The sequence below is a fragment of the Chlorocebus sabaeus genome, chromosome 8, assembly GCF_047675955.1.
Source record: "Chlorocebus sabaeus isolate Y175 chromosome 8, mChlSab1.0.hap1, whole genome shotgun sequence".
Lineage (NCBI taxonomy): Eukaryota > Metazoa > Chordata > Mammalia > Primates > Cercopithecidae > Chlorocebus > Chlorocebus sabaeus.
Window position 1 is genome coordinate 28,361,539 of NC_132911.1, and position 15,046 is coordinate 28,376,584.

At 44.8% G+C, this 15,046-nt stretch overlaps 1 protein-coding gene across 2 annotated transcripts in view; it reads right to left on the reverse strand.

The window, feature by feature from the left end:
• Positions 1–10,180: 10,180 nt before the first annotated feature.
• Positions 10,181–15,046, reverse strand: part of INTS9 (integrator complex subunit 9) — a 125,919-nt gene continuing 121,053 nt past the window's right edge. For both annotated transcript variants that reach the window (XM_007962058.3, XM_037983821.2), the window contains 3 exons: positions 13,772–13,870; positions 12,424–12,561; positions 10,181–10,833 (listed from right to left, as the gene is read on the reverse strand). In XM_007962058.3, the coding sequence (XP_007960249.1) occupies positions 10,657–10,833; positions 12,424–12,561; positions 13,772–13,870 (414 nt within the window). In that variant the 3' untranslated portion in view covers positions 10,181–10,656. The remainder of the gene's footprint in view (positions 10,834–12,423; positions 12,562–13,771; positions 13,871–15,046) is intronic.

Consider the following 15,046-nt stretch of genomic DNA (forward strand, 5'->3'; position numbering starts at 1 on the left):
TGTGCAAGGCTTTCTGTGGATTTTTATTTCTCTTGGGTAAATAGGAGTGGAACTGTTGGGTAATATGAGAGATGTATACATGTTTAGTTTTATAAGAAACTTCTAGACCTTTTCTCAATGCAATCATTCCATTTTGTACTAACACCAGTAATTATGAGACTCCCAGTTCCACATCCTCACCAATCTGTGGACTTGTCAGTCTTTTTAATTTTAGCCATTCTGGTGAGTAATGGTGTCTTACCGTTTCATTCTGCATTTTCCCGATGACTAATGATTTAAGTACCTTTTCATGTGTTTATGCCGTTTATATATATTTCCTTTAATGAATTATCTGTACACATCTTTTGCCCATTAAGAAAAACTGGATTGTCCTTTTTTGAATTGCTTTCTTTTCTTCCTACATTTTTAATAGATTTTGAGGGGAGCAGTTTCAGATTTACAGCAAAACTGCATGGGAAGTACAGAGTTTTCCTCTTCTTCCACCTCACCCCTCACTTGCCCTTTATTAACATCTGCCATTAGTGTGATAGATTTGATACAATTGATGAGCCAGTGTTGACAGATTATTCACTCAAGCCCATGGTTTACATTAGGCTTCATTCATTGTGTTGTATATTCCGTGGGTTTTGACAAATACGTAATGACAAATATCCACCATTATAGTATCATACAGAACAGTCTCACTCCCCTAAAAACTTCTGTGCTCCACCTATTGGTCCCTCCCCCCTCTCTGAATCTCTGGCAACCACTGATCTTTTTACTGTTTTCACACTATGGCCTTTTCCAGAATGTCACATAAAATCATACAGCATGTAGCCTTTTCACATTGGCTGCTTTCATGTAATATAATATGCACTTAAGGTTCTTTTGTATCTTTTCAGTTTGATAACCAATTCTTTTCTCACTGAATAACATTGTATGGATGTATCTTTTTTATTGCTGAGTTACAGGAATTCTTTGCCCTGGACACTAGTCCATTGTCAGATATGTTTTGTAAATTATTTTTTTAATTTGTGGCTTGCCTAATCGTTTTCTTTATGGTGTCCTCTGATTAGCAGAAGTTTTTAATTTTGAGGAGATACAATTCTCTTGTTACTGCTTTCAGTGACCCAAGAAACCTGTGCCTACCCAACATCATGAAGATATTTTCAGTGTTTTTCACCAAATGCTGTATGGTATTAGCTCTTTTTTTTTTTTTTTTTTTTTTTTTTTGAGACGGAGTCTCGCTCTGTCGCCCAGGCTGGAGTGCAGTGGCCGGATCTCGGCTCACTGCAAGCTCCGCCTCCCGGGTTCACGCCATTCTCCTGCCTCAGCCTCCCGAGTAGCTGGGATACAGACGCCCGCCACCTCGCCCGGCTAGTTTTTTGTATTTTTTTAGTAGAGACGGGGTTTCACCGGGTTAGCCAGGATGGTCTCGATCTCCTGACCTCGTGATCCGCCCGTCTCGGCCTCCCAAAGTGCTGGGATTACAGGCTTGAGCCACCGCGCCCGGCCGGTATTAGCTCTTATAATTAAAGATCCATCTCAGTTTTTATGTATGGTGTGTGACAGAGGTCAGGTTTCTCATTCTTTTTCTATATGGGCATTGCAGCACCATTTGTTAAAAAGACTTTCCCTTCCCCATTGGATTGCTTTAGGGCCTTTGTTGAAAAGGTGGTCATTATAGAAGTGGGGCTCTATTCCTGAGCAATCTTTGTTGTTACGCTGCTTGGTTCATCCTTGTGCCAGTTCCATACTGTCTTGATGAATGTAGCTTTCCAACTTTGTTCATCTCCAAGATTGCTTTCAATATTATAGTTACTTTGTATTTCTCTGTCAAGTTTAGAATTAGCTCTATGGTATTAGCTCTTATGCTTATATAAAATCCATCTCAATATTGCAAGTATCTTTTAAGAAACCTGGGATATCAGATACAAAAATGTAAACATGAAATTTGCCATGTTAGCCATTTTAAAGTGTACCATTTAGTTCCATTAAGTACATTCACAGTGTTGTGTAATCATCACCACTAGCTAGTTTTAAAACTTTTTCATCTCAATTTCTGTACTCATTAAACAGTAACTTCCCATTCCCCCACTACTTCCAGCCTCTGATAACCTCTATTCTGTCTCTGTGGATTCATCTATTCTGGATATTTGAATATCAATGAATCATAAAATATGTGGTCTTTTTTGTCTGACTTTTTTCACTTAGCATGTTTTCAAGGTTTACCTATTGCAGCATGTATCAGAATCTCATTCTTTTCTGTGGGTGGATAATATTTCATTGTATGTATATTACACATTTTGTTTATCTGTTCATCTCTTGGTGGATACTTGGGTTGCATCCACCTTTTGGTTACTCAGGTGGGGAATAATATTGCTAAGAACATAGGTGGTCAAATATTTGAGTCCCTGCTCTCAAGTCTTTTGGGTATCTATATAGCAGTGGAGTTGCTGGACAATATGGTAATTCTGTATGGTAATTCTGTATGGTAATTTCAATTCAATATGGTAATTTAACTTTTTAAGGAGCTGCCAAACTGTCGTCCATAGCAGCTGTGTCATTTTACATTCCACTGGCAGTGTATGAAGGTTCCAATTTCTCCACTTCTCCCAACACTTTCTTTTTTTTTTTTTTGAGATGGAGTCTTGCTCTGTCACCAAGGCTGGAGTGGGATGGTGCAATCTCTGCTCACTGCAACCTCCGCCTCCTGGGTTCAAGCAATTCTCTGCCTCAGTCTCCCAACTAGCTGGGGTTACAGGCACCCGCCACCACGCCAGGCTGATTTTTTGTATTTTTGTTTCACCATCTTGGCCAGGCTTGTCTTGAACTCCTGACCTCGTGATCCACCTGCCTTGGCCTCCCAAAGTGCTGGGATTACAGGCGTGAGCCACCATGCCCAACCCAACACTTACTTTCTGATAAAAATTTTTTAAAAATATTACAGCCATCCTAGTAGGTGTGAAGTACCTCGTTGTGGGTTTGATTTTCATTTCCCTAATGACTAGTGTTGAATATCTCTCTATGTGCTTATTGGCCATCCATGTATCTTCTTTGGAAAAATGTTTATTCAAGTCCTTTACCTACTTAAAACATTGGGTTAGGTTGTGGTGTGGCTGTCTGCTGGGATGGTATTGTATCAAATCTGTAAATCAATAGGCAGAATTAAAATGTTAGTATTGAGTCTTCTAATCCATGAATATGGTATATTTCTCCGTTTATTCAGGTCATTAATTTCAGCAAGGTTTTGAGACTTTTAGTGTAGAGATCTTACATATATTTTCAAAAGTTATCTCACACTATTATGAATGAAGTTGCTGTTTCAAAAACATTTTATTTTCTGGCCAAGTTTTGTGCCTCACACCTTTATTCCCAGCACTCTGGGAGGCCAAGGTGGGTCTCTACAAAAGTAAAAAGAAAAAAAAAAAATTAGCTGGATGCGGTGGCATGTGCCTGTGGTCCCAGCTACTTGGGAAACTGAGGTGGGAGGATCACTTGAGCCCGGGAGTTTAAGGCTGCAGTGAGCCAAGGCTGTGCCACTGCACTCCAGCCTGGGTGACAGAGCAAGACTCTCTCTCTCAAAAACATGTTAATATATAAAATACAGTTGACTTTTGGATACTAACCTTATATTCTGCAGTCTTGTGAACTTATTCCAGTAGTTTTCTAGATTTCTTAGAACTTTCTATGTAAAAAGTCTCATCTGAAAACAGTTTTACTTCCTTCCTACCTTTATGCTTTATCTGTTTGTATGCCTGCCTGCCTTCTCCTCTTCATTTTTGCCTTACTGCAATGACTGGGACTCCAAGAACACTATAGAACAGTAGTATGGATCGGCACCTTCCTTTGTTCTCAATATTTGGGTAAAAGCTCTAGTATTTCACTGAGCTGTAAGTTTTTCATACATGACCTTTATCAGGTTGAGTATGTTCCCTTTTATTCCTGTCTGCTGAGTGCTGTTAGAGAATTTCATCAAATGCTTTTTTCCTGTACCTATTGAAATGATCACATGGGGTTTCTCCTCTATTCTGCTATTGTAAATTAGATTGGCTTTCAAATATTTATCCTTGCATTCCAGGGATAAACCCTACTTGGTCATGTCATATTATCCTATTTGTGTATTGCTGGATTCAGGTTGCTGATGATTGAAGTTTTTTTTTGTTTTTGTTTTTTGCATTGATGTTCATGATATATATTTACCTCTCATTTTCTTTTTTGGTAATGACTTTGTAAGGTTTTGGTATTAGAGTTATGCTGGCCCCTTAAAAGGGATTGGAAGTATCCCCCCTTCCTCTTTTTCATAGAGGTTATACATGATTAGTGTTATTTCTTCCTTAAATGTTTGATACAGTTTCCCAGGGAAACCATCTAGGCCTGGAGTTTTCCTTGTGAGAAGATACTAAATTTAATTTCTTAAGTGAATATCAAGTTTTTTTCCTTGTTGAATGAGCTTTGTCTATTTGTGTCTTCAAAGGAAATTTTCCATTTTATCTGTGGTGGTAAATTTGTTGGCATAAGTTGGTATTCTTTTTATCCCTTTAATATTTGTAGTCTCTTTAGTAATACCCCCCGCCCTTTCCTTTCCAATTGGTTGTCGTCTTTATATCCGTAGGATCTGTAGTGATGACCATAGTTTTTTCACTGCCCATATGGGCAGTCGGTCCTGTCTTTCCTTGATCAGTGTAATGAGGTGTGTATCAATTCTGCTGATCTTTTCAAAAATCAGCTTTTGACTTTGTTAGTTTTCTCTATTCTGTTTTGTTCATTTGTCCTTTTATGATTTCTTTCCTCTATGTTCTCTGGGTTTACTTGGCCCTTTTTATAGTCTTCTAAGGTAAAAATTTAGGTCAATTTTAGGCTTTTCATTTTTTCTGTAAGCATTTAAAGGTATAAAATGACTTTTAAGCACTACTTTAGCAGTGTCCTATACATTTTGAGCTTTATTTTTCTTTTCAAAATATTTTCCAATTCATTTTGTGATGTCATCTTTGATCCATGAGCTATTTTAGAAGTGTTTAATTTCTTTCTTTCTTTTTTTTTTTTTTTTGAGATGGAGTCTTGCACTGTTGCCCAGGCTGGAGTGCAGTGGCACAATCTCGGCTCACTGCAAGCTCCGCCTCTCAGGTTCACGCCATTCTCCTGCCTCAGCCTCCTGAGTAGCTGGGACTACAGGTGCCCGCCACCACACCTGGCTAATTTTTTGTACTTTTAGTAGAGATGGGGTTTCACCGTGTTAGCCAGGATGGTCTCAATCTCCTGACCTCGTGATCCGCCCTCCTTGGCCTCCCAAAGTGCTGGCATTATAGGCGTGAGCCACCATGCCCAACCAGAAGTGTTTAATTTCTAAATATTTGTGGTTTTCCAAAATATTTTGTCGAGTTTGAATTTAATTCCATTGCGGTGAGAGAAGGTTTTGTGTATGCGTTCAGTCCTTTTAGATGTAATGAGATGTGTTTTATCACCTAGCATGTGGTTTTCACAGTAAACATTCTGCTGCTGTGGAGCAAGTACTCTAAAAAGTATCAATGAAGTCAAAGCTTTTGACAGTTTTCTTCAGCTCATCTAAATAATTTACTTCTTTTGTCTAGTTGTTTTAATAATTATTACAAGGGTGATAAAATCTCTATGCTAATGGAATTGTTTTTTTGTGGGTAGGTTGTTCTATCTACCTACTTACCTAACTACATACATCTGGAGTTTATAGTTTTATCTCTAGGAAGGTCAAGTCTGATGGGAGCTGTTACATCACCATTCCATTATTTGACCATTACTTGAATAAGTACTATAGAAATGTTTCAACACACTGAGCAGGGATTGGCATACTTTTTCTGTAAAGGGTCAGCAAATGTTTTAGGCCTTGTGGACCACATGTGATTTCTGTTGCATCTTTTTTCCAACAAGTCTGCTTGTGGGCCCAATTTGGCTTGTTGGCCACAGTTACCGACCTCTTCTCATCAGGAAGCTGCCCACTGAATCAAGTAGCTATTTTAAAGCATGGGCTAAATGATAGGGATTTTTACACTTATGTGCAAGTTCCCATGTTTAGAATATTGCAGTTAAAAAACTGACCCACCAGGAAATGTTGTTTTGGCCTGTAATTCCTAAATATTTCTGAAATTTTCTTTCCTTACCTTCTTCCCCCAAGCCTCATGCTGGGACAAGGTGGAAAAAACAGACCCTGACCTCAGGGTGCTCATGGTCCTGGAAATGTGCTCCTCTCTAGCTGTAAGTCTGGGAGAAAGGCTTATCTGTGATGGTGAGCTAAAGCCATGATAGACAGCACAACACACCGAATATGTGAGCAGGTGCCGACTAATGCCCTCTGATGACTGGAAGGTGCTTACTGATGTCTGGGAAAGGCTTTGTGAAATGAAAGGCCATTATTTCCAAAGTATGTGAAGCAACTGTGAATAGTTACTAGAGTAGAAACTTAATATTGGATAATTTAACAAAATGTTAGCAAACTTAATTGATAATGTGTTTGGTAACTCAGAATGAGAAGTTACTTTTTACCGGTGATTGATTGGATAACTACATCAGGGAGACTTACACATGGGTTAGGAATGTTTATTGTAGAGGAAGGTAAAGGGTAAATCCTGCTAACACAAACAGCATTACGTGGGGGCTACGCACTTTTTTTTTTCAATGGCTTGCAATGCCAACATAAGAGAAGCAAGAAATATTCTACATGCCTAAGGAGATGGGCGTTTACACCCCCTTCAAAGATCTGCGGTCCTGTGACTCAGAAGTTTACGTTTAATATGTGTGTGTGTGTGTATATACACACATATATATACACATATACACACATATATATACACACGTACATACACATATATATACACATGCATATATATATACACACACACACTTTTTTTTTTTTTTTTTTGAGACAGAGTCATGCTGTGTCTCCCAGGCTGGAGTGCAGTGGTATGATCTTGGCTCACTGTGACCTCCATCCCCCCGCCCCCTCCCCGGATTTCTCTGCCTCAGCCTCCCGAGTAGCTGGGATTACAGGCGCCTGCCACCATGCCTGGCTAATTTTGTATTTTTAGGAGAAACAGGGTTTCACCATCTTGGCCAAGCCGGTCTTGAACTTCTGACTTTGTGATTCGCCCGCCTTGGCCTCCCAAAGTGCTGGGATTACAGGTGTAAGCTACTGCACCTGGCCATAATGTATATAATGTTTTATGATGCGATTAAAAGCCATAATGGGCTGCCAAGGAGCAGTCGAGACTCTGGTATTTGATCTTTAGAAGATCAGTTCCTGACGGAGGCTGGCTCGAGTCTTCAGTGAGACTGGCCCTCCGGCTCAGCTCGGCACTGCTGGTCTCCAGGATTTACCTGTGACTTCCTCCAGGATTGTCATTGGTTATTTCCACTCTATTTTAGGTTCAAAGAAGACTACTGTTATTTATCTGTAGTCCCACTGCAGTGCATTTGAAAGGTAAGTGTTGTCTACCTTCTTATAGATGGCCTAAAGCAGTGAGACAGCATTCGCTTCTCTTGGCTTCAGGAAAAAAACTGGACTCAGGGCCAGAGGAAGAGTGCTCCTTTCCTTCCCACTGGTTGCTTGGCTCTTGTTAATATGTCATTATGCAGGTTTAAAGGTTTCTTCACTCTTGTTTCTGTTGATACTTCATTACAGTTTGGAAACGCCTTTACAGGACAACTGTGAGGGCCAAAAGCTTCAAGCTCTCCAGGGATCGGGAGAGATGGAGTACATGTGACTTGAAAAGCAATGGCCTAAAAGACAGATTTCCATTTCCTGGCCAGCTGCTGACTTGATACTCACCCATGGTGGTGTGGTAAGGCAGAAGCCACTCACTGGCTGTTCTGCGGAAAGTTACTTAACCTCTGTTCCCTCACCCAACACCTGACTGCAGCCGTGTGAAGAGGAGACCCTGAGCCAGGGTCGACCAGTTAAGCCACACCACACCAGATTCCCGACCACAGAAACAGTGAGACGAGAAACGTCTGTTTTTTGTTTTGTTTTGTTTTTTTGAGACAGAGTCTCGCTCTGTCGCCCAGGCTGGAGTGCAGTGACGTGATCTTGGCTCACTGCAAGCTCCGCCTCCTGGATTCCCGCCATTCTCCTGCCTCAGCCTCCCGAGTAGCTGGGACTACAGGTGCCCACCACCACGCCCGGCTAATTTTTTGTATTTTTAGTAGAGATGAGGTTTCACCGTGTTAGCCAGGATGGTCTCGATCTCCTGACTTTGTGATCTGCCCACCTTGGCCTCCTAAAGTGCTGGGATTACAGGCGTGAGCCACTGTGTTTGGGGTAATTTGTTGTGCAATGGATACTTAATATATCACTTTGTAGTAAGACTTAAATAATATGAGGTCTCTGCACTATTGTTAAGTTTTTTCAATTAATCAGTAGGATTCCACTGGGTTTGAGTACAAACTTTTCTGGATGTCACAGTCTTCACCAGGTTGGTGTCAATGTCAGTCAATATCAGTTAGTGTCAGTGGGCCGCATCTCTGATACAGCCAGGCCACGTCTGCCGCTCATGCCACTTACGCCACTTCTGAGTCTTCTAACCAACCTGGCATGGTATCCAAATACCTGAACTTTAGGCAGTTACTCCTAACTGCTCTTCTCATACCTGGAAAGGCCGGCTCTGGATTTTTCTCTCTTCTCTATAAAGCAAAGTCTTTGCTGCTTCCTGCCTCTGACTATTGCCACTAAGTAGGTGGTAATGACTTGATTAAAACCTCCTAAGTTTCACCCTACTCATTGGGCACACACTGACTCACTTGTTCCTACTGCTTCTTTTGCAACCCCCCTCAAGGGACCAGCACTGGGCTCTCTGATCAAGCCCTTTCACAGCAGACAGGCTTGACAGATCCCATCATTCCTAGATAGCATTGCTAGGACATTTAAATAAAACAACCGTTTTTGGTTTCTCCTGAGCTCTAGCTTACACTGTTTTTGCGTTTCAGATTTTTTTTTTTAAATATGGAGTCTCGCCCTGTTGCCGAGGCTGGAATGCAATGGCATGATCTCAGCTCAGTGCAGCCTCCACCTCCCGGCTTCAAGTGATTCCCCTGCCTCAGCCTCCCGAGTAGCTGGGATTACAGGTGCGTGCCACCATGCCTGGCTAATTTTTTTTGTATCTTTAGTAGAGACGGGGTTTCACCATGTTGGCCAGGCTGGTCTCGAACTCCTGACCGTGTGATCTGCCCGCCTCAGCCTCCCAAATTGGTGGGACTACAGGTGTGAGCCATCACACCTGGCCCTTGGATGTTTTTAAAATTTAATTTCACTTGATTCTCTCAAAGGTTCTGTTGGAAGTATGCCTGCCTGGGATGCCTATTTGCAATTCTAAAAAGAAAACTAAATGTTCATAGCCATGGCACATTCATCTCTTGTAATGTCAGTCCTGCCCCATGGTTGGAAGCCTCGTTTATTCTGTAGCCTATCCCTTGACTGGAGTGGACCCAAACCTTGGAAAAGAGAAACCTGCTTAAGCATTCCTGTGCTCAGGTTTGGTAAGGTCGGAGATGGCAAACTGAAGCAGTCATTCCCACCGATATGGTCGTTCCAAGAGAAGTGATAATGCGCCATAAAGCCAGAGCAGTCAGTTCTGCAGCTGTTCATGTTATGTATTTATCGGGTCACTAAATCCCTGTGTGCTGTTTCAAGTTGGAGGACTGACTTCTGACTGGATTTCAATCACTCCAAGACGGTTAAGAACAGCCTGCGCTGGGCGTACTACCTAGCATGGCCCGCCAGGGCTAAGACTTGTTCTTAAAACTCACATAGTGTCACAGCTCATGCTATCTGACCTGGCAACTGTTGGTTTTATACACTTCAAAAGCAGTCGTCTTTTGTGAGGTTACTTTTGTCTGAAAGCTTCCTGTGACGAGTGGCTCTGAGGGTATCTGTGAGTAACACTCGGTTTAACGCAGAGACTGAGGCTCTGTGGGAGAGGTGGCGCAGGTGGAGCCTGAGGCTGGGGTACCGACCTGCATCACTCTCCATGCAGCCACAGCTTAAAGGTGAGCACCTTCGTACACAATTTAAGAAGAAACAGATCTGTTTTTATAAACTGCAAATTATATGATTTAACATACACATCAAAATTCAATTTGCTGTGGTGTTTCCTAAGTTCATGCTGTCTGTATATTTTCATATTTTTTCAGCTACTAAATCAATATATAGATTGTAGATTCAACAGAGGACAGCTAATTATATAAAAATAAGTTTTTATTAACAAATGTGCTCAGAGTAGAAAATACAGATAGATGGGTTCACTTTACCATATTTTGGGATCATCTTACTGGGTGCAGCACTGTAGGCAAGTAAACGAAACCAAAGGCTGGCTCCCCTGCCCGAGACCTGGGAGCCATGTGAGACAGCCAGCCGGTCATCTCCGCCTCCCTGGCTCCCATGAGCCTCTTGGAAAACTGCTTCTGTTCCACTTCTGCCACCCTTCAGCTCCTCAAGAGAGCCAGAGTTGAGAAGAAATTAGCCTGAGGTTGAAAGGGAAAGTTCTTGCCTGAAACAGTGCTGGGAATAAGTCCAGACCATTTCCCTCAAGAGCCACCTCTTCACTCCTTAAGCCAGAGGACACCACAAAGACGTGGTTAACGGCCTCTCATGCCACTCGTCAGGTGGCTTGTGAGGGCCTGCAGGATTTCAGGGAAGTGGCTCAGACGGCCCACTCAGAACTTCTGTAAGAATTTGAGGACAAGGTCCCGCAGTCGCACTCTGAGCATCTCGTCATTGTCGCAGATGATATGGGTCGAGTCTTCTTCAATCTGGATGAGCGTCTCAGCTTCCTGGAGCAGGACGATATGGCCCTTGGCTGTGTCTTCCACCTTAATATCACTGAAGCCGTGCTGCTCCAAAAGAAAAGAAAGAGCGGGATGGGCGGACTGCAGCTGTGAGATCTACAAACAACACTTCGCAGACTTGACCGAACTTTCTAGAAACTGACACGCCTCAACATAATTCTTCAGACTAGTCATAGGGCCTTTGATAGCAATAGTTTCATATACTTGAAAAGAGACCCAAAACATGCAAAATCTCATGCAAAACATAACAGAATTTCCACGACCTGCCTAAGCTTTGTGAGCTCTTTGAGGGCACGTCCAAGCCCTATGTTCAGGAGTCTGGGACGCTCGGTTGCTTGCACCATGCCATCCCCTGGTGACAAAGCTCCCTCCTAACTCACAGCTGTCTGAGCTTCCAGGAAAATGCCAGGTGACACCAAGATAACCCCTGACTGTGGGACTTGGCAGAGCCCTCTCAAGAGTGAAGGAGAGAAGGCAGCAGAACATACTTTTCTCAGCTATTGCTAATGCTAAGGACAGAATTTCCTTCCAAATCAGATGTGACGTGGAAAGGAGGCACGTGCCTGAAACACACACACAGCAGGTGAAGGGCCTCGATGTGGGGAGGCCACCTGTACTTCATGGCTGCAGGCTCCCCTGGGGACTTGGACAGGTGCTTGCTCCTCCTGCATAGAGGAGCCGAGGTGGGCGTGCCAGGGTGGAACATTGGGTCAGGACATAGGCTGGGCCAGGCAGAAGGTCCTCATCTTATTAAAAAGTCCAGCTTGAGGCCCATCGATAGGGCCCAGGAGCCCTGCAAGGTCATGGAGGAGGGTGGAGGAGAGCTGCAACCACCCAGCCAGAGCCGAAATTTTCCCTATGGGAAAATCAAAGACAGGTGGAGAAAACCAATCCTAGGAAAGGGGAAGTCTTTAAGATTTGAAAGTCCGTAATTGTGATATTTACATTGGATAGAAAATTTGTAGAAATCTCCTTCCATGTAATTATAATTTGTTGCAGTTCTTGCAAGCAGCAGCATGAACAGTATTACCTTTGGCCAATTCCTTCTCCTTCCTATCAAGGCCTCTATCATCCTAATAAAGTCATCTCTGAAGTCCTGTGACTGAAGCCAAAATCACAACCTTTAAGGTTAGATATTTTTTTTCTTTTAATCATAGTCAAGAAATCTCATGTCTGGGAGAAGCAGCCATCAGGGCTGCTGAGACAGAGGGGAAGGGCCAGTGTCCCCTCCCTCCATGGCCTCCTGCAAATCCTGACACTCAGCTGGAGCCTTGGCTCCCCTCTGACAGCAAGGAGTCATCCGTGGAAGCGCAAGGCTCTGGCAGGGCTGGGTCCTCCTTTGTCCTGGCCTCCCTACCCTGCCCCATTCATCACATCTGTGTGTGGAAGCAGCTTTTTCTTCAGTCTGGAGAGGCCTTCTGGTGACCTCGTGCTGGCAGGAAGGACGGGGCACTCCTCAGTCTGCTGTCTTTCTCCTGGGTCTCCCAGCAGGACCTTAGACCAAGCAGATGCCACAGGACAGCGGGGACTAAGTGACAAGCAGCAACATCCACTCCCTGCAGCCAGAGGGCCATAGTGTGCCAGAGAAAGGCTGCCGTGTGTGGAGTTTCCACGGCACCCGCGAAACCTGCTCACCTTCTCCAGGGTCTGCACGAACTGCTCCACGGGGATGGAACCGCTCAACAAAGGCTTCAGGACTTTGCAGTCCGGGACATCATCGCTCACCCGCTTTCTCTTCTTCCCACTGGTGGGCTGGGCGGGCCGAGGAGGGGGCTAGAGCAGAAGGAAAGAGTGGCTTTCATGAGCTTCCTCTGGGCGGCAGGGGCCACTGCAGGCCACACTGAGAGCCTGAGACTATCCTGTCCTCACAGGCCACAGAGCCCTGGCCCGGTTTCCTCAGCTGGCACTCAGTTCAAGTTCCCTGGCTGCCGGGCGCCCCATATCCACTCGCTCTAATGCTCAACTGTCCACCCGACCAACACCTTATTCACTAAGATCTCTGCCTTTTATCAAGATCCACTGTTAAACTTTCAGGTGGTTCACTTCAGTATCTGCTGAGTAAATTCTCCACAATACACTGTGTCGTGTTGCAGGTACAGTCATGACCCTGTGGCTAGGCACACTCACTGTGCGGTCAGACCAAAAGGGGGAAACCCCAGCTTTGCCACCATCTGGCCAATGTTAGAGAAGCTGCCTACAAAATGATGACAGCAGCAAATTCTGAGGGCTCAGTAAGACAAGGTGGGTCAAGGACCCAGCACAGGGTCTAACAGACTTTAAGTGGTAGCTAGGAGCAGTTCTACATGTGGCATAAAAGTGACACAGTCCAGATCTGAAAGGAATTCTTAAGATGCAGTGCCTGCCCTGGAGCCGAAGTGCCACCCACTTGTGTGCGGGTCAGTGGCAGGGCCAGGCTCTCGGGCAGCCACAGCCTCATGCAGGTGCCCTCCGGTTCCAGCCCCCAAGGGCAGGACTGCACCTGCTGCCCTGCCTTGCATGGCAGCGCTCCCCTATGGAATGTGGTTGTGGCAGCCCTTGGGATGACATGTGGCTTCATCTCTGGGCAAAACAGCCTCTGAGGCACATGGCCAGGGAAATAATTCTTCAACAAGAATTCATGGGCCGGGTGCGGTGGCTCACACCTGTAATCCCAGCACTTTGGGAGGCCAAGGCAGGTGGATCACGAGGCCAGGAGATCGAGACCATCCTGACTAACACGGTGAAAACCCATCTCTACTAAAAATACAAAAATTAGCCAGGTGTGGTGGCAGGCACCTGTAGTCCCAGCTACTTGGGAGGCTGAGGCAGGAGGACGCTGTGAACCCGGGAGGCAGAGCTTGCGCCACTGCACTCCAGCCTGGGTGACAGAGCAAGACTGCATCTCACAAAAGCATATGAAGTGCTGTTTCAAATATAATCTGTTAGGTGGTCTGGTCTCTTGTTGGGGAGAGGGTCCCCTCCACTCCCGCCCAGCACCCCCTACCTGAAGCAAGTGCTTGTTATCTTTGGTGTGCAGCACGGCCGAGACGGTTGCCAAGGAGATGCCAGGCTTGATCTCCATGGGCACCAGTGAATCTGCGAGCTGAAAGCAAAGGGCACAGTTCAGGCTGGGGGCCTTTAACGATGACTGTTACTCTTCCTTTAATCTGTATTAACATCACTGCAGTCTACAAAGACAAAGTAACTTTGAACAATTTTTTTTTTTTTTTTGAGATGGAGTCTCGCTCTGTCGCCCAGGTGACACACCAAGTGCAGCCTTTCATTCATTCTGGCCTTTAGTTCACTCTCGTTCCCTCTCCAGGTGACCAGCGGCAGGAAGGACAGGGACAGCAGCATGGGGGTTGAGGGAGCTCTCTGCTTCCTGAAAGTCTGACTTCTCCCGATGGTGGGAGCCACGGCTTTACCTGGGGGTAGTGTCTTTCTGACCGCCTGCACCTGCTGGGTGCCCTGCCATGCGGCCTGACCTTAAGTGTTCTGTGGCTGCGTTTAGCCACATGGGTTTTAAGACATGTAGGCCTCGACCTAGCCAAGCCACCTTTATTTAAAAACAAAAACACGCAAGAGGCCATTATGTAAACATGAAGATCAGTAACACATAGGCAGAGGACGCAGCTTAGGATAGTTAAGCAGATTGGCAAATGGTACGTGAGGCCTGTTTCATGAAATAAGAAAACTGCCCATGGTGAGCGTGAAGCGGCCCTTGCGGAAGAGCAGGGTGTGCACCAGATCCCGTTCTTCACTTCAGGCCGCCTCTTCCCTGCACAAGGCTGGGGTGGGAGCTTTGGGTTGGCGTTCTACACTCTCCAAGAAGACTCTGAAGGAGTCTTTATTTTTTTTTTTGAGATGGGGCCTCACTCTGTTGCCCAGGCTGGAGTGCAGTGGTGTGATCATAGCTCACTGCAACTTCAACCTCCTGAGCTCAAGTGATGTTCCCTCCTCAGCCTTCCCAGTAGCTGGGACTACAGGCATGAACCACCACGCTTGGCTAAATTATTTTTTTTGTAGAGATGGGGAGCTTGCTGTGTTGCCCAGGCTGGTCTTGAACTCCTGGCATCAAGTGATCCTCCTGCCTTGGCCTCCCAAGGGCTGGGATTACAGGCCTGAGCCACTGTGCCTGGCCATAATGTCCATTTTAAAGGCAATCACTGTAGCAAGTTGGATTGAGACAGTTATCTCCATTAATGATCAAAGACATACAATTTGGCTGGGTGCGGTGGCTCACGCCTGTAATCCCAGCACTTTGGGAGGCCACGGTGGG